At 41.2% G+C, this 22,895-nt stretch overlaps 2 protein-coding genes across 3 annotated transcripts in view; one reads left to right on the top strand and one right to left on the bottom strand.

Moving 5' to 3' along the window:
- The window catches only part of LOC118357995 (cysteine dioxygenase type 1-like), a 22,243-nt gene extending 17,074 nt beyond the window's left edge, over window positions 1-5,169 (bottom strand). The window contains exon 1 of the mRNA XM_052478485.1: window positions 4,911-5,169. The gene's annotated coding sequence lies outside the window, so the exon portion shown is untranslated. The remainder of the gene's footprint in view (window positions 1-4,910) is intronic.
- On the top strand, window positions 2,824-22,895 carry LOC118357994 (AP-3 complex subunit sigma-1). 2 transcript variants are annotated; one of them, XM_035735328.2, is made up of 7 exons: window positions 2,824-3,200; window positions 14,290-14,381; window positions 15,556-15,667; window positions 15,813-15,884; window positions 16,495-16,602; window positions 18,024-18,065; window positions 22,320-22,895. In XM_035735328.2, the coding sequence occupies exons 1-6, from the start codon at window positions 3,132-3,134 to the stop codon at window positions 18,057-18,059; spliced, it is 489 nt and encodes a 162-aa protein (XP_035591221.1). In that variant the 5' UTR covers window positions 2,824-3,131; the 3' UTR covers window positions 18,060-18,065; window positions 22,320-22,895. The 2 variants fall into 2 exon arrangements, with proteins under 2 accessions (XP_035591221.1, XP_035591220.1); XM_035735327.2 differs by lacking the exon at window positions 18,024-18,065 and having other exon boundaries at window positions 2,830-3,200.

Here is a 22,895-nt window from a genome sequence, read left to right as displayed (position 1 = left end):
GGCACCTATTACTATACCTCGTTCAAAGGCACCTAAATCTTTTGTCTTGCCCATTCACCCTCTGAATGGCACACATACACAATCCGTCTGACTTGTCTCAAGACTTAAAAATCCGTCTTTAACCTGTCTCCTCCCCTTCATCTACATTGATTGAAGTGGATTCTACAAGTGACATCAATAAGGCATCATAGCTTTCCCTTGGATTCACCTGGTCAGTCTATGTCATGGAAAGTGCAGGTGTCCTTAATGTTTTGTACACTGAGTGTATATTTGTTTGCTTATTAATCTAAATCAATTGGGCTCTTGCTCCACCTAGTGGCTCAACCTAGGTGAAACATTATGTCCAAAAATGAAAACAATGGCACTTGTGGGAAGTATGGGTGTAGGCCTAACCAGAAGATTGCTGTTTCCAATTTATCAGGTAAATGGGAGTAATGGGGATGTCATTTTCCCACACAGCTATTTCACTACTTTACTAAATGAAAAGACTGGATCAAATAGGAAATGGTGACATGACATGGATAGGCCCATTTAAAACATACAAATGTTATTGTAGCTGTAGGCTTTAGCCTGGAATTTTTCCTATTGTACAACAAAGTTTATTGGAAACCTGATGACACCCAAATTCACTCATAGAAGAGAGAGAGAAAGAAAGACAGAGACATGAGTTTGACGTTGGAGAGTGGTCATGGGTGGGATATGGACATCAGTTCAGTGAAGTGTTGGAGGAGCTGGGTAGTAACGGATTACTTGTAACGCATTACGTAATTCAGATGACAAAAATGAACAAATTGTAATCAGCCCAGATAACTTTTAAAAATGTAAGTCAATGACAGTTACATCATTCTTAACAGCTGGTTACATTTTGGATTAATATGAAGCTGTGGGCTGTAAGTGTTTGCCTCAAACACCCCGAAGTCACAGCTTAGAAGTCATCTGTCAATGGGAATGGTAGCTCCCTTCTGTTCTGATTTACTTGAAATCTTAAAAACAGGCAGATTGTCTCGCAATCTGAAAGGGTTTGGCCATAGGAGCCAGCAGCCCAGCCCCCTATGGTTAAGACGGTCTGCCCGAAGGCAATGACTCCCCCGGCATTGAACTTTAGACTCAACATTGACATCTGATGGACTGGCTCATCTTGGGGGAAAGCAGAGAGAGAGAGAGAGGGGATGGGGTTTAAAGAATCAGTGTAACACACAGGGACAAACCTATGCAAGTTTTTTTTGTCATTATTTGCAAATACTGGGGGCGCATTCCTCTGCTCAGACATTGCTGACACCTGCCAGATTTTAGGGCTCGATATATATTTTTTTTACGTGTCAGCTAACCACATCATATGATATAGCTATCTATGGCGTTATTTTCAGGCCTATGACATGGACAGGCCTATGACGTGGACCATGGCTGCAACTCTACTTGTTCATGTCCATTAATCATTCTTCAAATATCTTATTTTGTTAATGTCCTAAAAGTCATCCCTAAGACGAAAACACATAAAATGGTCTGCAGTCTGCCAGAGATGGCAATACCCTCCATACATTTTTCTTTATACTTCCATTCTCCCACAAAATTACTCAAGCATGTTTCAGTTTATGAAAAAACCTTCTGCAAGGCCCCTTTTATCCAAAATCAACCCCTTGCCTCAAATCCTGCACACTTCTTGATGGCCCCTCAAGATGTTAGAAGTATGTTAGGTGTAAGCAAAAAGATTGTGTTCTTCTGATTGGCTAAGAAGAAGTGCTTTGACGTGAGGGCGCAAGAATGGTGTTAAGTTCAGACCTTCGTCTCCTGAGTACATACCTTCATCTCCTGGATACAAACCAAGTAAACTTACCTGTAAGTCTATTTGCTCTCTTGAGGATCTTGAAATAGAGTCAGTTTGCAGGTTGGACTGGTAGGAGTGACATTTTTGGAAAGAGTGAATTCTTGCTTTTTGGCTAACCCATACGTTGTGTCAAGTTTGGTTAAGGACAAACTGGGAATGGTTACATCTGTGAACGTTTCAATAATTGGAATTGTTCGAATGTTTTGTGCATCTTCCACCCAGAGGAAGCTGCCGCTTCAAGTCATGCATCTCAGGTTTCAACCTGAGTGATTAGTGGGGTAGAGGTGGATCAAATGAAAAATAATATTCCTGGTGTTTGTGACACCCACCGTTTGGTGAGACTTAGGTTTTTCTCAGTTACGCCATTGGGTCTAAGTCTCATTGAGCTTTGACACATATTTTCTACCTGATATAAGGTCAGGTGTGTTTACATTGGCTATTCTGTGAGGGCCTGTTCCGAACTTTAGGTGCTAAGGATTCAGACATGTTGCAGCAGTGTGTAGAAGGGAGATCCCACGATATGAGAAATGCGCAGGAGGGTATAGTCAGATGGAGTGTAAAGTTGTGATAGAGAAAGCACTGTGTGTCAACTGTGGGGGTGCCCATGCAGCTGGTGATCCGAAGTGCACTGTAAGAGAGACAGGTTGAGATTGCCAGAGTTTCAAGTGGGGCAGAATGTTTCCTATGAAGAAGCAGCAAAAATAATAAAGGATACCCCCCCCAGGCCTAGGCATGAAAAGACAGAACCAGAGAGGAGTTTTAATAAGGTAGGATTTATTGCCATGGTCATTAATTGTACCACACAGATTAAATGGAAATCTCAGAAGATTGATTTGGTGGGTAAGCAGCAGATACGTTTTTGGGTGACAGCAATTTTAGTGCATAAGAACTACAGGGGTTGTAAAATGTGCTATTCACACTCTGTGAAAGGCAGCAACATCCAAGTCTGCCGGAAAACTACACGAAGAAGAAGATCGCTAGGACTTTTCCGCCATTTTGGTAACACTATCCAGTGGTTTCAGATCTAGTAAAATGGGACATCTCCAGCTGTCTCAAGTGTCTTGAAAGAGGTGGTAGAGGTTGAGTTCTGACTGGTCAAATGAAACGTTTACCATCGCAGTTTGACCCACCACGGCTGCTGTAGTTAGAAGAAGATTAATGGGTTTTGACGTGGAGTATTTCCGCAAAAACTGGATTGAGAAGCGACATGTAATTTAGCTGGTTGCCGTTTTAGCTAGCTAGATTGAAACGGATTTTAGGGTCCCAGGTATACCATTTTTGTTCGCCCCTCATAAAACAGAACATCATGATTAAAGCCATACTAATATTCAACAACCATGGAAAACCTCGGCTTTCTAAATTCTACGAGCATTACGTGAGTATGCGAGTGTTTCTAATCTACTAGCTAGTAAAGGTTAATAGCAAGCAAATCTGTCACAGTTAACGTTAAAATTATCTAGCTAGATAACGTTACATACTGTACGTTACGAATCCAGTAAAGTTCAAGAGTAACTAGCTAACTACACTGGGACTCTCGTGTAACGTTACTTATACAAAAGCTTTGTTTGATGTGACATCATAGCTAGCTAACAATAGCTATATCATGTTGGGCTGACAACTAGCTAACGTTAACTAGTTCGCTACGGCAATGTTGTTAGCTAAAACTTAGTTGTGCTAATTAACTGCATCATTATTGAAAACAGCATTACCTTGTTAGCTAACGGTACTAGTCATATTCTGAAACGTTGTAATTTGAGATCAGGGCCGGTTTCCCAAAACCAATTTAATTGAAAGTTCACCCATTTTGCCTTATTACACGTGATGGTAGTTGATCCCCCAAACTGATTTTTTTTTTTACACTTTGTTTCTTTAGTCATCACTTGACAGACTACAATGGATTATTAAAATGTGTCTAATGTTATCACTCCAAACCAACTCATATTATACTGAACAATATAAACACTACATGCAACAGTTAACGATTTTATTGAGTTCATATAAGCAAATGTCCATTTAAATAAATTAGGCCCTACTCTATGAATTCCACGTGACTGTGCAGGGGCGAAGCCATGGCAGCCAATCAGAATGAGTTTTTCTCCATAAAAGGGCTTTATTACAGACAAATACCCCTCAATTTCATAAGCTGTCTGGGTGTCTGGTTTAAGACAATCTTGCAGGTAAAGAAGCCAGATGTGGAGGTCCTGGGCTGACAGTGTTAACACATGGTTTTCGGTTGAGGCCGGTTGGCCAAATTTCGAAAACAATGTTGGATGCAGTTTATCGTTGAGAAATTAACATTCAATTCTCTGGCAACAGCTCTGGTGAACTTTCCTGTAATCAGCATGCCAATCGCACGCTCCCTCAACTTGAGCCATCTGTGGCATCATTGTGTGACACAACTGCACATTTGTGGCCTTTTATTGTCCCCAGCACAAGGTGCACCTGTGTAATGATCATGCTGTTTAATCAGCTTCTTGATATGCCACACCTGTCAGGTGGATGACTTATCCTGGCAAAGGAGAAATGCTCACTAAAAGGGATGTACAGAAATTTGTGCAAAACATTTGAGAGAAATAAGGTTTTTGTGCGTATGAAACATTTCTGGGGTATTTTATTTCACCTCATGAAACATGGGACCAACACTTTGACCTATTTTTGTTCTGTTTACAGTACCAGTCAAAAGTTTGGACACACCTACTCATTCAAGGTTTTTCTTGATGTTTACTATTTTGTACATTGTAGAATAATAAAGAAGACATCAAAAGTATTAAATAAATAATAAATCTGAGTTCACATTGGTGCCTTACGTTCAGAAGTTCCAAAACATCCTTTGATTTGGCAGAGAACCACGTCAATTTACAGGAATACTCATAGTAAATATTGCTAAAATATACAACTGTTATGCATGGAATTTTAGATGCACTTCTTAATGCAACCGCTGTGTCTGATTTCAAAAAAACTTTACGGAAAAAGCAAACCATGCAATAATCTGAGTCAGCGCTCAGAGCCCAATCAAGACACAAATATAGCCACCATATGATGCAGTCAACAAAAGTCATAAATAGCATTATAAATCTTGACTTACCTTTGCTGATCTTTGTCAGAATGCACTCCCAGGACTCCCACTTCCACAAGAAATGTTTTTGTTCGGTAATGTTCATTTATGTCCAAATAGTTACTTTTGTTAGCGCGTTTGGTAAACAAATTCAAAGTCACGAAGCGCGTTCACTAACAGATGAAATGTCAAAGTTCCGTAACAGTAGAAACATGTCAAACGATGCATTGAATCAATATTTAGGATGTTTTTAACATATCTTCAATAACGTTCCAACCAGAGAATTCCATTGTCTTCAGTAGTGTGATGGAACAGAGCTCCCTCATGTGAACTCGCATGGTCAGCTCATGGCAGACTTTACTCATTCCCTTCTCCTTCGGCCCCACTTCACAGTAGAAGCATCAGACACGGTTCTAAAGACTGTTGACATCTAGTGGAAGCCTTAGGAAGTGCAACATTACCAATACCCCACTGTATCTTCAATAGGAGCTGAGTTGAAAATCGACCAACCTCAGATTTCCCACTTCCTGGTTGGATTTTTTTTCTCTCAGGTTTTTGCCTGCCGTATGAGTTCTGTTGTACTCACAGACATCATTCAAACAGTTTTAGAAAATTAATAATATGCATATTCTAGCATGTATGGCTTTGTAGCAGGCCGTTTACTCTGGGCATGCTTTTCATCCAGACGTGAAAATACTGCCCCCTTTCCCAAAGAAGTTAAATCACCCATTTGGCGACGTAGGATGTAATTAAATGATAAATTAACATTGATTATATGCATCGCAGGACAAGCTAGATAAACTAGTAATATCATCAACCATGTGTAGCTAACTAGTGATTGTTAAGATTGATTGTTTTTTGTAAGATAAGTTTAATGCTAGCTAGTCAGCCTGCCACGCAGTCTCCTCGTGGAGTGCAATGTAATCAGCCATAATCGGTGTCCGAAAATGCAGATTACCGATTGTTATGAAAACTTGAAATTGTCCCTAATTAATCGGCCATTCCGATGACTCGGTCGACCTCAAGTATAAAGGGTGTTTGTTTGTGTGTGTCACCAGATATCAACCCAATTGAACCCTTGTGGGAGATAGATTCTGGAGCGACGCCTGAGACCGCTTTTTCCACCACCATCAACAAAATACCAAATTATGGAATTTATCATGGAAGAATGGTGTATCATCAGTCCAATAGAGTTCCAGAGTTCCAATAGAGTTCACGCATTGAAGCTGTTCTGGCGGCACGTGGTGGCCCAACGCCCAATTAAGACACTTTGGTTTGAATCCTGAGCTGGCAAGATTGAAATATCTACCATTCTGCTCTTTATCAAGGCAGTTAACCCCCAATAACAACTGCCCCCCCCCCGGGCGCCGATGACATTGATTAAGCCTGCCCCCGCACCTCTCTGATTCAGAGTTGGGTTAAATGCGGAAGACACAATTTGGTTGAATGTCTTCAGTTGTGCAACTGACTAGATATCCCTAGGTGTGAAGTGTTCCACAGGGATGCTGGCCCATGTTGACTCCAATTTTTCACACGATTGTGTCATACACACAGGAAACTTGTGTGTGTGAAATGCACAAACCGTTGCGCCGGGCACCTACTGTACTACCATACCCCGTTCAAAGGCACTTCAATCTTTTGTCTTGCCCATTTACCCTCTGAATGGCACACATACACAATCCATGTCTGAATTGTCTCAAGACTTACAAATCCTTCTTTAACATGTCTCCTCCATACAATAAATACTAAGGTAAGATTTGAATGGAGAAAGCTGATTCAAGAGCAACACTGCCTTTCTTTTCATCCTATCAGTATCGACACATGCTCCAACAACGCACTTATTGAACCTTATCTATGCGTGTTCATGCGTTTCCCAAAGCACATCTTTGGTTGTTGAAGGAAAGACTCATCGTTAAAACACTCGCCTAAAACCGGGACCTGACTATTTTGTTTGCGTGGCTATGTCATTGATCTTGGAATATAGAGTATCAGACCTGAGCAGTATTGTACTTCCTAATAATTAAACATGTAACGTGGAAGGAATAGCTACAAGTCTAGCTACTGAACTAGGGCAGGTTTACCTGTCTCCCAACAGTCTCGAACATTACTTCTTGTTAATGTGTTCATTATGTCCTCAAGCGTACCGTATGCTTCCCAGTCTAAACAATTCACGCATATATTATGGATTTAACTTAAAAAAAAAAAAAAAATCTTTAACTTTTGTTCATTTTGGTCTTCTGCAGGGATTCGGATCGTCACTAGTTGCCACAGTCATAAACCTTGCTTATTTCTAAAAATGTATTTTCTTACAATATTATTTTAACCTTAACCACACTCCTAACCTTATGCCTAACCTTAAAGACCAAAAAGCTGTTTTTGCACATTCCTTTTCTTGAGGCAAGTCGAAGTTCCTGTAGCCAAAGTCTACGCCCCTTCGTCGGTGATTGGTCAACAGTACTACTCCTAGGAGTGGGAACATGCAGTGTGTGTTCTCATTCAAAGAGAGAGAACTAGTTTTCATTAGTGATGTGCAGTTTGCAATTTTAACGCAAGACCCACTGGTTGATGCTTATTTATTAAACCCTCTTAGGCCTCACTACCCCCTATCTGAGATATCTACTGCATCCTTCATCCTCCACATACAACACCCGTTCTGCCAGTCACATTCTGTTATTAAAGGTCCCCAAAGTGCACATATCCCTGGGTCGCTCGTCTTTTCAGTTCGTTGCAGCTAGCGACTGGAACGAGCTGCAAAAAAAACACTCAAACTGGACCGTTTTATCTCCATCTCTTCATTCAAAGACTCAATCATGGACACTCTTACTGACAGTTGTGGCTGCTGTGTGTGATGTATTGTTGTCTCTACCTTCTTGCCCTTTGTGCTGTTGTCTGTGACCAATAATGTTTGTACCATGTTTTGTGCTGCTGCCGTGTTGTGTTGTCATGTGTTGCTGCCATGCTATACTGTTGTCTTAGGTCTCTACTGCTTCTTTTGTCGTGATGTGTGTTTTGTCCTATTTGTATTTAATAAAACATTTTCATTGTTAATCCCAGCCCTCATCCTTTTCAGAGGCCGTCATTGTAAATAAGAATCTGTTCTTAACTGACTTGCCTAGTTAGATAAATAAAATAAATAGTTGTTGGAACATTGCTGCAGGGCCTTGCTTCCATTCAGCCACAAGTATTAGTGAGGTTGGGCACTGATGTTGGGAGATTAGGCCTGGATCGCAGTCAGGGCTCTGTGCAGGCCAGTCAAGTTCTTCCACACTGATCTTGACAATGTCTGTATGGACCTCGCTTTGTGCACAGGAGCATTGTCATGCTGAAACAGGGCTTTCCCCAAACTGTTGCCACAAAGTTGGAATCACTGAATTGTCTAGAATGTCATTGTTTGCTGTACTGTTAAGATTTCCTTTCACTGGAACTAAGGGGCCTAGCTCGAACCATGAAAAACAACCCCAGACCATTATTCCACCGCCAACAATCTTTACAGTTGGCACTGTGCGTTCGGGCAGGAAGTGTTCTCCTGGCATCCGCCAAATTCATCCGTCGGACAGCCAGATAGTGAAGCGTGAGTCATCACTCCACAGAGAACGCGTTTCCACTGCTCCAGAGTCCAATGGCGGCAAGCTTTACACCACTCCAGCCAACTCTTGGCATTGTTTACGGTGATCTTAGGTTTGTGTGTGGCTGCTTGGCCATGGAAACCCATTTCATGAAGCTCCTGTGCTGATATTACTTCCAAGAGGCCGTTTGGAACTCTGTTGTGGGTGTTGCAACCGAGGACAGATGATTCTTACACGCTTAAGCTCTCGGCGGTCCCGTCCCGTTCTATGAGCTTGTGTGGCCCACCACTTAGTGGTTGAGCCTCAACGTTTCCACTTCACAATAATAGCACTTGCAGTTAACTGGGGCAGCTCTAGCAGGGCAGAATTTTGATGAACTGACTTGTTGGAAAGGTGGCATCCTATGACTGTGTCATGTTGAAAGACACTGCTCTTCAGTACGGGCCATTCTATTGCCAATGTTTGTCTATGGAGAATGCATGGCGGTGTGCTCAATTTTGTACACCTGTCAGCCATGGGTGTGGCTGAAATAGAGTCCACTAATTTGAAGGGTGTGTTTTTGTGTGTGGTTCTAAATCTCAGAGTAAATAACTATACGGAAGAGGAAGTAATGGGGTAATAAACCATAATTTCTCCCTTAAGGGGATCTGACCTGACCTCAACCCTTCATTTACCTAATCCACAGATGTCCATCCGTATCCCCTATAGCAATCCTGTGACTTCCTCCCGTCCACCCAACACATTCCAAAGCCACGTGGCTCCTACAGATAACCATTCAATTCTGATGTAAAAACCAGTCTCTTGGCTAGCAATGTTCCAAGTTTAACCCTGAATCCAACAGTCCCCCCAGTTGAACATTTTAACTCGATACTGTTCAACATACACTTGAAATTTACTTATGAATGAACAAACAATAATAATAATAAACATGATTTAACATTCACTGTTAGGCTTATGGCCTCTGTTCTACCTGCACACTCTATTTCCATTCCATCACAACAGAATGCCATTCCAGCTGAAGCTGTTGGCTTCCTACACTTCAGCTGGAGCTGCTTTTAGTGTCTCCACTTTCTCCTTCTGGTTCCCAAGAGAGTGATAGCACAAGACTTGGAAAGCAACAAAAAGGCACTTAAAACAACAGCATTAATAACGTGTTAAGATAGGCAGAATTATATATGCATGACAACTCAAAATTTGATAACATGACAATTCCCACTCCCTCTTAGCCTATGCCTTCAGGATACTTTTCTGCTGAGGTTGGCAAAAATGAAAGCCCTAAAAAGCCTCCTCGTGCTTTCTCCCAGTCTTCCCAGTCAGACTATAGGATCGAAGAGGTGTTCCCAAGCCATGTCATTCTCACTTTGCTCCCCATCTTCCTCCATAGCCACCTGATATATACTTGCGGTAGCCTTATCAATTTGACCTCATCTTGAGGTAACTCAACACTGTGTAGTGTAGAATAGCGATTGCCTGGAATCTGTCTGGCTCTTTGTGGTGGTTAATTTCTTTACTATCAAATGAGGAGAGACAAACTTATCACACAACTCAGAGTTCTACTTAAACTAAGTCTAATCACTTAATAAGGGAGCAGGTCAATACAACGCACACATATAAAGTGAATTGATTGAGTGCCCTACAATAATGATGGCTGGTCGACGAATCACAGAGACAAAAGTACAACAGTCCTTTTTATAGCTAAAATTACACCCCTTTCAACCTACATGATGAACAGATGTATAGAATGGGTCACAAGGTTAAGATATGTATGAAAGATATTTATAATTCACAGCAGACAGTATCTGCTGTAAAAACAGTTCTCTCTCTCCCTGGTACCATATAGAACAGAAACATTAACTCAAGCACTGGAATGGGGGTCTCTTTTAGATTTTATCACCCAAAAGACATTGTAAATCTCCTGTTAGTGTTATCTCCCAGAAGCCCATCCTCAGAACACACACACAGATGAGCGATCTAACAACCCCTCTTTCTGTTGCATTTGATGCAATAATAGCAGTATAACATAATCTTGTAACTTCCACCGTGTCTTTGATTATCTTCACTTCACTTAGGACTGAACCTTTCAGATACTCCCTACCTGTCTCCCAGTTCATTCCCTGGTCCTTAGCCACCAACATCTCCAATGACCTCATGTGTTCTGCTACAGTTGGTACCTGTGGATAGTACTTTCCTGTGCTCAAGTTAGGTACTCATCCCAAGGCCAATTTACACTCTACCCGTTTGTGAACACCCTTGTTACGGTGTAGACTTTGGGTCCCAGCGGTCGATAAGCAGCCACCTTCTGACACTTTGCGTTTACTGTCACTCGGTCCCAATCTTCTGGGAGTTATGTAAAGTATTTATCTGTCAGAAATGGGGGAGAAATTAGTGGCGTTGGAAGAGTATCCAGCCGGACAGTATCCAGCCGAAAACTGAGTCACATGTTTCTTAATCACACTCTGCAGGAGATGTGACGCTATTATTACAGCAAACCGTGGCCTCCTGTATACAGGGATATGTGGCTATGCTTTCAAGTGTTATGCCTTTTGTGACACTCATTACTAAAAGTTGACAACAGTGTATGAAATGACAACACTGTCTCTGCTACTTTCACCATGATCTGGGTAACGTTCAATTCATCTTCATAATAGTCCCTATATTGTACACAACTAGCTGTCCTCCCTTTCCTACGAGCTATTTCCTGTAACAATATACATAGAGGAGTTATCGTTCCCCAGAGACTCTAGTACCCACTTCCTTAATTTACTTGACACACAAACTTCCGCCCCAGTCATATTAAATTCTGCTCTCCCAATTCTGCTCTCCATTAATGCCTTGGTTTTGGGGACTCCATAGAATGCACTGATATTGGTCCCGCCAGAATTTGCAACTAACACTGTAGGCCTGACCCTTGACCCCTCCACCTACACTGATTGGTGTTGGTCTTTGTCACTAGTTCTGCCCCTAAATGAGTCTATAAGTATGCCTTCTTCTGCTCATATGCATCTTCTTCCCCCTTACACTTAACAGTAGTAGTTTGGTTCCCATATTCCCCCCTTAGGTTGTTGTACAGAGTATAATTACCCCCAACAAACTATCTTTCCCCAGGTTCGTGGTCTACTGGCGTCTAAAACTTTCCCTGACACTTCAGTCGCCTAGTTGCTGTACTAAAGGGCATTACTGGTGAATAAAACCTCATTTTATGAGAGAGCCACCCCCCCCACTATCCTTTGCTACTCCATCGTCAGCAATGCTATCAACCTCCTGAAATGTTTTGAGTTATGGTAACATTAGTCTGAAAGTTATCGACTGAGCTTCAGCTGATCTAGAACCCTGGCACATGACTTCCATCTGTGGTAACAGAGACAATCTAGTTTTGTTCTTTAAACTCTCAGTATTATTATGTTCCTTCCACACTCCTGTCTGTAATAAAACCACACCTCGTTCAGAACAATCTACGTCCAATGTACTAGTTCTGTTATCAAGTGGCTCCCATATCACCATACCTTTGAGTGACCTGTCTAGTATCTGTAGCGTTAGTACCGACTGATGGCTTGTAGGCCTGTTGTAAGGCAGGTCCTCACCAGACACCATGGGCAACAACGTCGCCCATCGTTGCTGGACCACACAGGACTGGCAAAAAGTGCTCTTCACTGACGAGTCACGAATTTGTCTCACCAGGGGTGATAGTCAGATTCACGTTTATCGTCGAAGGAATAAGCGTTACACCGAGGCCTGTACTCTGGAGCGGGATCGATTTGGAGGTGGAGGGTCGGTGTGTCACAGCATCATCGGACTGAGCTTGTTGTCATTGCAGGCAATCTCTGCAGGCAATCTCTGTGCGTTACGGTGAAGACTTCCTCCGTCGTGGTACCTTTCCTGCAGGCTCATCCTGACATGACCCTCCAGCATGACAATGCCACCAGCCATACTGCTCGTTCTGTGCATGATTTCCTGCAGGACCGGAATGTCAGTGTTCTGCCATGGCCAGCGAGGAGCCCGGATCTCACGTCTGGGACCTGTTGGATTAGATGGTGAGGGCTAGGGCCATTTCCCCCCCCAGAAATGTCTGGGAACTTGCAGGTGCCTTGGTGGAAGAGTGGGGTAACATCTCACAGCAATAACTGGTAAATCTGGTGCAGTCCATGAGGAGGAGATGCACTGCAGTACTTAGTGTCTGGTGTGGCCACCAGCTGCATTGACTGTTACTTTTGATTTTGAACCCCCCCCTTTGTTCATGGACACATTATTCAATTTCTGTTAGTCACATGTCTGTGAAACTTGTTCAGTTTGTCTGTTGTTGAATCTTATGTTCATACAAATTGTTTATTTCTGTTTTTTATATTTGTAAATTACATTTGCCCAAAAAAGTTTTGCTTTGTCATTATGCGGTATTGTGTGTGGAAGATAAGCCCCCCCCCGGTGGCAATGCATTTAATAAAACCAAAAGATTACCTTGACTTGGAAGAGTTCCAGTGTTGGATAGTTTCTCTCTTTGCTTGATCTGGGTGTTTTGAGTAGCAAGCTAGCGAAGTCAAAGGGAAATATATACATGTGTATGTGGACACCCCTTCAAATGAGTGGATTCGGCTATTTCAGCAACACCAGTTGCTGAAAGGTGTATAAAGTCGAGCAAACAGCCATGCAATCTCCACAGACAAACATTGGAAGTAGCATGGCCTTACTAAAGAGATCAGAGCTGCCCTGGTCAACTGTAAGTGCTGTTATTGTGAAGTGGAAATGTCTAGGAGCAACAATGGCTCAGCCACGAAGTGGTAGGCCACAAGCTCACAGAACGGGACTGCCGAGTGCTAAAGCACGTAGCAATCATCTGTCCTCGATTGCAACGCTCACTATCTAGTTCCAAACTGCATCTGGAAGCAACGTCAGCACAATAACTGTTCGTCAGGAGCTTCATGAAATGGGTTTCCATGGCCAAGCAGCCACACACAAGCCTAAATCACTGTGCGCAATGCCAAGTGTCGGCTGGAGTGGTGTAAAGCTCTCCGCCTTTGGACTCTGGACCAGTGGAAATGCATTCTCTGGAGTGATGTATCATGGTTCACTATCTGGCTGTCCGACTTATGAATTTGTGTTTGGCTGATGCCAGGAGAACGCTACCTGCCCGACTGCATAATGCCAACTGAAGTTTGGTGGAGGAGGAATAATGGTCTGGGGCTGTTTTTCATGGTTTGGGCGAGGCCCCTTAGTTCCAGTGAAGGGAAGTCTTAACGCTGTAGCATACAATTCTGTGCTTCCACCTTTTGTGGCAACAGTTTGGGGAAGGCCCTTTCCTGTTTCAACATGACAATGCCCCTATACACAAAGCGAGGTCCATCCAGAAATGGTTTGTCGAGATCTGTGTGGAAGAACTTGACTGGCCTTCACAGAGCCCTGACCTCCACCTGACCAAACACCTATGGGATGAATTGGAATGCTGACTGCGAGCCAAGCCTAATCGCCCAGCGTTAGTGCCCAACCTCACTAATGATCTTGCTGCTGAATGGAAGCAAGTCCCTGCAGCAATGTTCCAGCATCTAGTGAAATGCCTTCCCAGAAGAGGGGAGGCTGTTATAGTAGCAAAGGACCAACTCCATATTATTGCCCATGACTTTTGGAATGAGATGTTTGATGAGCAGGTGTCCTCATACTGTTGGTCATGCAGTGTATATTCAAACTATTTTGAATTAAAAAAAAATCTTGGTCCTAGTCAGTAAAGCTCATTGAGGGTAGTACATTGAGGGAAGTTACTGCTTTCAATTCCTCCAAAAATGCATGGTTATGTGACCATTTGGATGTACGGCTCATCCACACTACACTGACTGTTTGTTCTTTGCGTTCCACAGAGTGAAGACACAGAACAACAAATCATCAGAGAAACATTTCATCTGGTATCCAAAAGGGATGAGAACGTCTGCAATTTCCTAGAAGGTGGAATGTAAGAGATTTCTTTAAGATGTCATAAACTGTCCACAATTACTGAAAACAATAACCCACACATGTTGGGCTTTGCCTTAACATTTCCTGCTCATGTAACAATGAAATGCATAACCTTTCAATGTCATGTACATACGTACAACTGATACAAACCAACGATTTGATCTTACGATGTGGGCTGCTCAACAAAACGCTCCACGAGTTGAATCAGCTTTTCATGATGCAACATCCCCATGACACATTGCACTGCATGGGAGAGCTAAGGGGTAGAGGGAGAGTGGTATCAGATGGTGGCCAGCTGTGGGGGAGAGAAATTGGATTATCATGAATAGTTAAATATGATTTAATTATTCATGAAGCAGGCTATTGCATTATGGAACCTCCTCTCACATAACAGAATAATACAATTGGGGTGTGATCATTGGTGCAAAATGTTTTGCATCGAGAATGAGCCTTTCTTATTGGACAAGTTCAGGTTAGTCTCTGTTTTGGCCTGTGCTTTTTTTCTTTTTGGTTCCTAGTAAAATAAACGCCTGGGATCCCTGGTATATGATTGTTGCTACTGTTTATGCTCATCAGCAAGTATAATGTCGCTCAAGCAGATCCAGGTCAACATGTTTTTACCAGGCCTTACAAAGATTGTTCAAGGCCTCTGTACTTGGCCTGGACTCAACTTGCGCTGGACACGTGACCCTTTTACTTGTTCATCATACCAGCATGTTTGGCTGTGTTTCATATCATGGAATGTGTGTGTTGAGTAATTAACATGACACTGGACTATCCCATGCATTGATTGGTGCCGTGTGAGTGTTTGCCCCTTGTCGTGTGGACTGTTCCGGTGTAGAGGTGAAGTACTAGGAGACAGCGCTGCTTGATGTGTTACTTTGTAGTGCAAGCACACAGGGCAGATGGCTTGTTGTTGCATTGATCTCTGTTAACCAACCGTGGCTCACTTCCACATGCATGCCAGTCTTCACAGATCCCAGGAAACCGCACACCAACTGGGGTTTATTTACTAGACTCCAAACTCATGCAAACGGGTTGGACAGGACCTACCTGAATTTTCCCAATAAGAAACAAGTTTTCATTGCGCCGGTTTTGTTACGGTTTGCACTAATGAGTACACCCCTGTTCAGAGTTTTGATTGTCCCTTCATTTTGTTTTTGTTTCGTTAGGTTGATCGGTGGGTCAGAGAACAAGCTCATCTACAGACACTATGCTACGCTCTACTTCGTATTCTGCGTCGATTCCTCGGAGAGTGAGCTTGGCATCCTTGACCTTATCCAGGTAATGTTTCCAATGTCTTAGGGGAATTGTATTTGAAAAAAAAATATATTGTTCAACTACGACCATTTGGCACCACAATTGTAGATAGTCTACCGTCCACTGGAAACAATTACACTGTTCAGTGAATGTGATCGTCTCTCCACAGGTGTTTGTGGAAACTCTGGACAAATGCTTTGAGAATGTTTGTGAACTTGACTTAATTTTCCACGTGGACAAGGTAGAGAATTATTTTATCAACTATATCCTATTATTTCATCCTTCCTTTTTATATTCACTATACCAAGGATGTAAGTCAACCTTGCCCCAAACAGCAGCATTAAATGCTCACAATGAATGTCTGTCTTCCCATAGAAACTCACTGTGTTATAGTGTCATTTGTTTACTCTAAGGCTGTCTGAATTCATCTCCCGTCAAATCAAAGTTGGTCGCGTACACAGTTTAGCAGATGTTATAGCGGATCCAGCGAAATGCTTGTATGCAGCAAAATCCATGTAGAAACAGGGCTGCTGTGTCCATCAGCGTCATCTTAATGATATCCCTGTGACAATGCTTTCGGCCCTGATGGCACTTGTCACAAGAAAATCTATTGTGATTGTCTAGCCAAGTCTGTGGCAGCGAAGCAGGATATTACAGTACTTTCTGCACAGGTTGCAGCATTTCACACACAAGAGATGCCATTGATATTCATGTGTACAGAGGACCGAGTTTGTGTAAACCTTTTCTCTACAGCAGGTTACATAAAACATCTCTAAAGGGGTGAAAGAAATAGGATGTTATCTCAGTCTGAGAAGAGCCTATAAATAGAACATTTTGGATTGAACCTGTAGGTACACAATATACTGGCAGAGATGGTGATGGGAGGAATGGTGCTAGAGACCAACATGAATGAGATCATCACACAGGTGGACGCCCAAAACAAAATGGAGAAATCGGAGGTAAGAGTGGCAGTAATTCGTTCTGACTTCTCATACTCCAGGTATGTGTAGGCATGTGCGTATGCTGGAACCTGCATGCCCCTCCAGTGCCCTTGTGATGCTCTTGACTCTTGAGTGTTTTGTGCTCTCTTGGCCCTCCGCTACTGCACTGCTGAACCACACAGAATTACATTTATCTTCCTTCCTTCCCCTAAGTTATAATCATCATCACAGACACCGATGGTCTCTTCTCTGGAATCTAAATTTACACATTGTCCAACGCATCTGCGGAATCTTGATCCTCAACAATCACACACTCATGAGATGCATTGCTCATACCACTCTACAGGCTGGATATCTCGTGTTGACGTATTTGCTTAAACGGGGAGATGGTGGTAGTGTTTCTATGGCTGTTGAATGGTTCGTTGTGGTCAGAGAGCGATGTTGAATTAACGACATTCGATGTTCAAGTCTAGATATTAAGGCCTAGACATTTATTTTTTTCTCAGATCTCTTTGAATACAATTTCTAAATTTCATCATTCATGAAAACCGATTTGTTAGAGCCATAGATAATTTTAAGAAGTCGTTGCCATTTACCAATTCCAGAACAATGCCATTATGACTGGGTGTATTGTGATCCATCTAAATAAAAGACCCTGTGTATTTTGAAATTGACACACAAAATATTCCAGTTAAATAAATGGATATGAAGCCAAATATTGAAAAGCCACAAATGTTTATCAAAGTTATTTTTTGAGGAGTTATCTTAGGTTTTGTTTGCTTACTGCACAATGTAAAGTTACATGGTGTGACTCAAAAGTCCTACGGATGTTTAACTTGCTGCACCATCAAATTGGTGCTGCACCATTGGCTAACATTTACAGATATTACCTCACTGTAGCAATGTGGCTGTATCTAACAATGGAAACAAACCATGCTTTGGTAATAACTTTTGGGCCGTATTGTGTGGTTGATTTTAAATGGAATCATTATGGTATTGTACGCCAAGTCTTTGACTGCTCAACAAACATCAGATGTGCTCCGTCTTTTCCTTCTTGGACCTACCCTAGACCGCAGTGTTTTTATAGTCACGATCATTCAAACTTCAACGCTAATTCAGAGCCATAAATAATGACGTAAACAAAATAAATTCCTAGAAGTGTGTAAAGAAGAGAAAAAAAAATGGATAAAAGTCAATACAAATTGGTGAAGAATGATCGGCTGTATTTGGTTCACTTTCACATGCTCATCAATATGAAACATCAGAAGTGTTGCCAGAGGTGTTGAGGCCTCTCTCAGTGCAGTCTATCAATGCGGTCTACGATAGGTCTTATCACGTTCTATTTATATAAACTGTAATTTCTTTGATCTGCTTTAACATTCCTCATTCCTCTTTTCCCCTGACCCTTTCTAGTTCTTTCCATTCTTCTCTCTTTACAGACATTTATCTTTCAGTCTCCCAGGCAGGACAGGTAGACACAGGTACTGCTAAATTTCCAACAAGTACTGTAACTTCCCAAATTTATTTACATCATCCGTAGTTCTCCTTCGGCTGACCACTTAATAACAAAATGACATCACTAACATCTAAATCTTTTTACAGCATACCCTAAAATATATCAATGGTACTTAAAAGGAGCATTGAAACCACAAATGGCTATTTCGGTTAACATGTTTCAATTAACATTTGAAACTTCCATGTATTTCATTGCGATGTTTTTAATTAAAGGCCCAATGCAGCTGTTTTTATCTCTAATATTAAACCATTTCTGGGTAACATAAGTACCTTACTGTGATTTAAAAATATATATTTCATATATATTAAAATGGTCAAAAATAAATGGGTTCTTAGTAAAGGGCAATTTATCAAGAATTTTGTGGGGAGGGGAAAACCTGAAAAATAACTTATTGGCGGAGGTTTGGCCTTTTTCTTATTGGTCTATCAACTAATTTACCAAACCGCAATTACACTAAAAGGGCAGTATCATTAATTTTCACCATTTCACAGTATTATTCTAACCTCAGTGTGGAAATGTACACTACCGGTCAAAAGTTTTAGAACACCTACTCATTCAAGGGTTTTTCTTTATTTCTACTATTTTCTACATAGCAGAATAATAGTGAATAAAATCAAAACTATGAAATGACACACGGAATCATGTAGTAACCAAAAAAGTGTTCAATAAATCCAAATATATTTGAGTTTCTTAAGTGGCTACCCTTCGCCTTGATGACAGCTTTGCACTCTCTTGGCATTCTCTCAATTGTGGATTGTGGAGGCCAGGTCATCTGATGCAGCACTCATCACTCTCCTTCTTGGTCAAATAGCCCTTACACAACCTGGAGGTGTGTTGGGTCATTGTCCTGTTGAAAAACAAATGATAATCCCACTAAGCGCAAACCAGATGGGATGGTGTATCACTGCAGAATGCTGTGGTAGCCATGCTGGTTAAATTGAGATGGTCCTGTGATGCAGTATTACATCAATTCCCCACATGAATGATGTCATTAGGTAATACTATGGAAATAATTCTCACATTGAATAGCTGTCGCTATACACCTTTCTGTACATTTTAATAATCAAACATTAGATTGAACATTGTCATATTTTACAAACACTGAACCTTGTCACCCCCCATTACCAACAAGTAAGTCCTGTTAACCTTGTCAGTCCCGATACAACTAGTAAGTCCTTATCTCAGAGTGTTTCCACTGAGTAGTTACAATTCGAATATATTACAGTGCAGTGCATTCGGAAAGTATTCAAACCACTTTTTCACTTTTTGCTACATTGCAGCCTTTTTCTAAAACATACTTTAAAAACAAATCCTCAATCTACACACAATACTGCATAATTACAAAGCAAAAACAGGTGTTTATAAAATTCAGCAAATTTATTACAATTTTTTTAAAATAAGTACATTTACTATTTCAGTTAAGTGTTCAGACTCTAGTTTGTTAAAGCACTTTTGGCAGTGATTACAGCCTTGTCGTCTTGGCACACCTGTATTTGGGGGGTTTCTCCCATTCTTCTCTGAAGATCTACTCATGCTCTGTCAAGTTGGATGGGGAGCGTCGATGCACAGCTATTTTCAGGTCTCTCCATAGACGTTAGATCGGGTTCAAGTCCAGGCTCTGGCTGGGCCACACAAGGACATTCAGAGACTTGTCCCTTCGCCCCAGTCTGAGGTCCAGAGTGCTCTGGAGCGGGTTTTCATCAACAATCTCTCTGTACTTTGCTCTGTCCATCTTTCCCTCGATCCTGACTAGTCTCTCAGTCCCCGCCGCTGAAAGACATCCCCACAGCTTGATGCTGCCACCCCAATGCTTCACCATAGGGATTTTGCCAGGTTTCCTCCAGGCGTGACGTTTGCCATTCAGGCCAAGAAGTTCAATCTTGGTTTCATCAGACCAGAGGATCTGGTTTCTCATGGTCTGAGAGTCCTTTAGTTGCCTTTTTGAAAACGCCAAGCGGGCTGTCATGTGCCTTTACGGAGGAGTGGGTTCCGTCTGGCCACTCTAACATAAAGCCCTGATTTGTGGAGTGCTGCAGAGATGGTTGTCCTTCTGGAAAGTTCTCCCATATCCACAGAGGAACTCTGGAGCGACCATCTGGTTCTTGTTCACCTCCCTGGTCAGGGCCCTTCTACCCCGATTGCTCAGTTTGGCTGGGTGGCCAGGTCTAGTAAGAGTCTTGGTGGTTACAAACTTCCATTTAAGAATGATGGAGGCCACTTTGTTCTTGGAACTTTAATGCTGCAGAAATGTTTTGGTACCCTTTCCCAGATTTGGAGCACTCAGGGAGAAGGGAATTATAATTATTATATATTGCCCAAGGGCACAATGGCCGCTAGCCTGCAAAAGGCACGGATTTTTTTAGGGGCGTTTCGGCCACACACGGGATGCCACCGGGAAATTTGAGGCATTATAAAATACTTGTCAAATTGTGAATGAGAGACTGAAGTGTGTACAGCCTGCACCAAAAACAAAGCAGAGGTCATGCCTTTCAAGCAGCCTTACAATGTATTAAAAATCAAAACATATACCCCAATGCTTGTAGAACTAAAGTTACCTAATTTGAAATTTAGCATATAGGGGTACCTATTTCTTTTTTTTAACCGCTCAACACAGAATAGCCGCATGTGCGAACTCATCGTTTGGAGAAAATATCCTTTCTATTTTATTCAGCTTTGTTCAATTGTATTCTTCATAATATAAAATAATGCCACGGGATTCTAAGCAAACCTTGTCTGCTAAATGAACTAGTGTATCCCACAGCCATATGGCATAGCCAGATCAGGACCTAACATAAGGACAAATCAGAGTTTGGAGTACTGTTCTTCTGAAATGGACTACATTTTCTTCATATCATGTTTCTTTAGACCGTCTAAAATAATGGATTTATTGTTAAGGTGTAGGCTATATTACATGGATTGATTTAAACTTTTTAAGGTATATGTTCTGCATCAGTGGCTTGTATCGCTGTGTGGAAGCCAGGAGATGCTAACTGTGTTTGTGTTAAAGGTCAATTACTGTGAGAACAGAAGTTATTTGCTTGACAATCACCAGCTGATAAAATTGTGACCGCCACAGCAATAATATAGACTGGTGTGTGTGCCTTTCCAAATCATGTCCAATCAATTGAATTCATTACCACAGGTGGACTCCCAAGTTGTAGAAACATCTCAAGGATGATCAATGGAAACAGGATGCACCTGAGCTCAATTTCTAGTCTCATAGCAAAGGGTCTGAATACTTATGTAAATAAGGTATTTCTGTAAAAAAACAAAAATTAGCAAAAATGTCTTAACCTGTTTTTGTTTTGTCATTATGGGTGTTGTGTATAGATAGATTGAGGAAAAATATATTTAATGCATTTTAGAACAAGGCTGTAATGTAACAAAATGTGGAAAATGTATCCTTGAAAAAGTTCCCACGTTTTTAAATCCACTTTCATTGAAACAGTCTGTTTATTGTACTTTAGGAATGGCCAGAAAAAGGACTATGAAACTATACTGAATTGTGAGAATGGTGTTATAGTTCACAGGGAACCATTTTAATCTGATAACTTTTCACATAAATACAGTATATATAAATATGTAGCAAAATAAATCTTAGTGCAGTGTGATAATTTCCTTTGGGCCATCTGATATTGCTCTAGTTCGTACCTCTTTCCTAACACACACAAATAAGATATTTCACTATAGTCATGTTCAAATTTGTTTTCCGGAATTCAATAATGATTCTATACAGATCTATAGCTTCATTTCCTTCTCATATCAAATTCAATTTTTTTTCTTCTTTACCCAATTCTCTCCTTGCATTTTTATCCTTATCAGTCCTCAAGAATTTGGTGGGTTCACTTTTAAAGCAATGCTGCCTCCGTCTTTTTAAAAGTCAATATTATTGAATATTTCAAGATCTGTGAATGTAGCACTATGTTCTCACAGTTGATTCATAATTGGCTCTGGTTGTGATGTAACTCATAAATGAACTAAATAATGCATGTGCATAAGAAGCTAGGCATTTGAATGTACATTTGCACACGTCTGTTAATAGTTGATGCTTTGCATTTTGTCTGTTGGTGACTGTCTCCCGTATAGTGCTTTTATATTTAGTACTGTGGAGTTGTGTGTCCCTGTCCATTGTGAGTAAGTCTGGTGGTGTGAAAGTTGTAATGTGCAATATGTTTCTAAGCGTTTCTGATGACTCTTAACTCTGTGTTTTTGTGTGTAGGCTGGTATTGCAGGTGCACCTGCTCGTGCTGTATCTGCCGTAAAGAACATGAACCTTCCCGAAATGCCCAGAAACATCAACATCGGAGACATAAGCATAAAAGTGCCAAACTTACCCTCCTTCAAATAGCGGCATGACCCACTGTGCCGAAGTTGACCAATGTTTACCATGCAATTTGTTTACCAAAATCTAAACAAATATCAACAAAGATCATGAAGGTACTGTGTGAATTCCTCTGGTGTTAAATCATTCTTTGTTTCCTTGTTTTAAATGACTGTCATTGATGTGGCTATGTTTGAGAAAATTAAGTATTTATTTATTACATTCCTCTACCCTCACTGGAGGTGTTCCATTATGTATTGGCTGCTACAGTATTGGAAAATCATACCTTAGTAGTTTGTAAAACAAACTGAACAGAATATTCTTATATACAATATGATGGAATTGTATCTTTGTCTCGTCTGTATACAACATTTTAAATGATCTTGTCTTATCAAATTATTTTCGCTTGATTTTAATCAGTGCATGTACGTTTTTTTTCCTTTTTGCAACTCAATAAAATATTGATTCATTTCA

The sequence above is a fragment of the Oncorhynchus keta genome, chromosome 25, assembly GCF_023373465.1.
Source record: "Oncorhynchus keta strain PuntledgeMale-10-30-2019 chromosome 25, Oket_V2, whole genome shotgun sequence".
In the NCBI taxonomy this organism is placed as follows: domain Eukaryota; kingdom Metazoa; phylum Chordata; class Actinopteri; order Salmoniformes; family Salmonidae; genus Oncorhynchus; species Oncorhynchus keta.
This window is presented reverse-complemented; position numbering and strand designations above follow the sequence as displayed.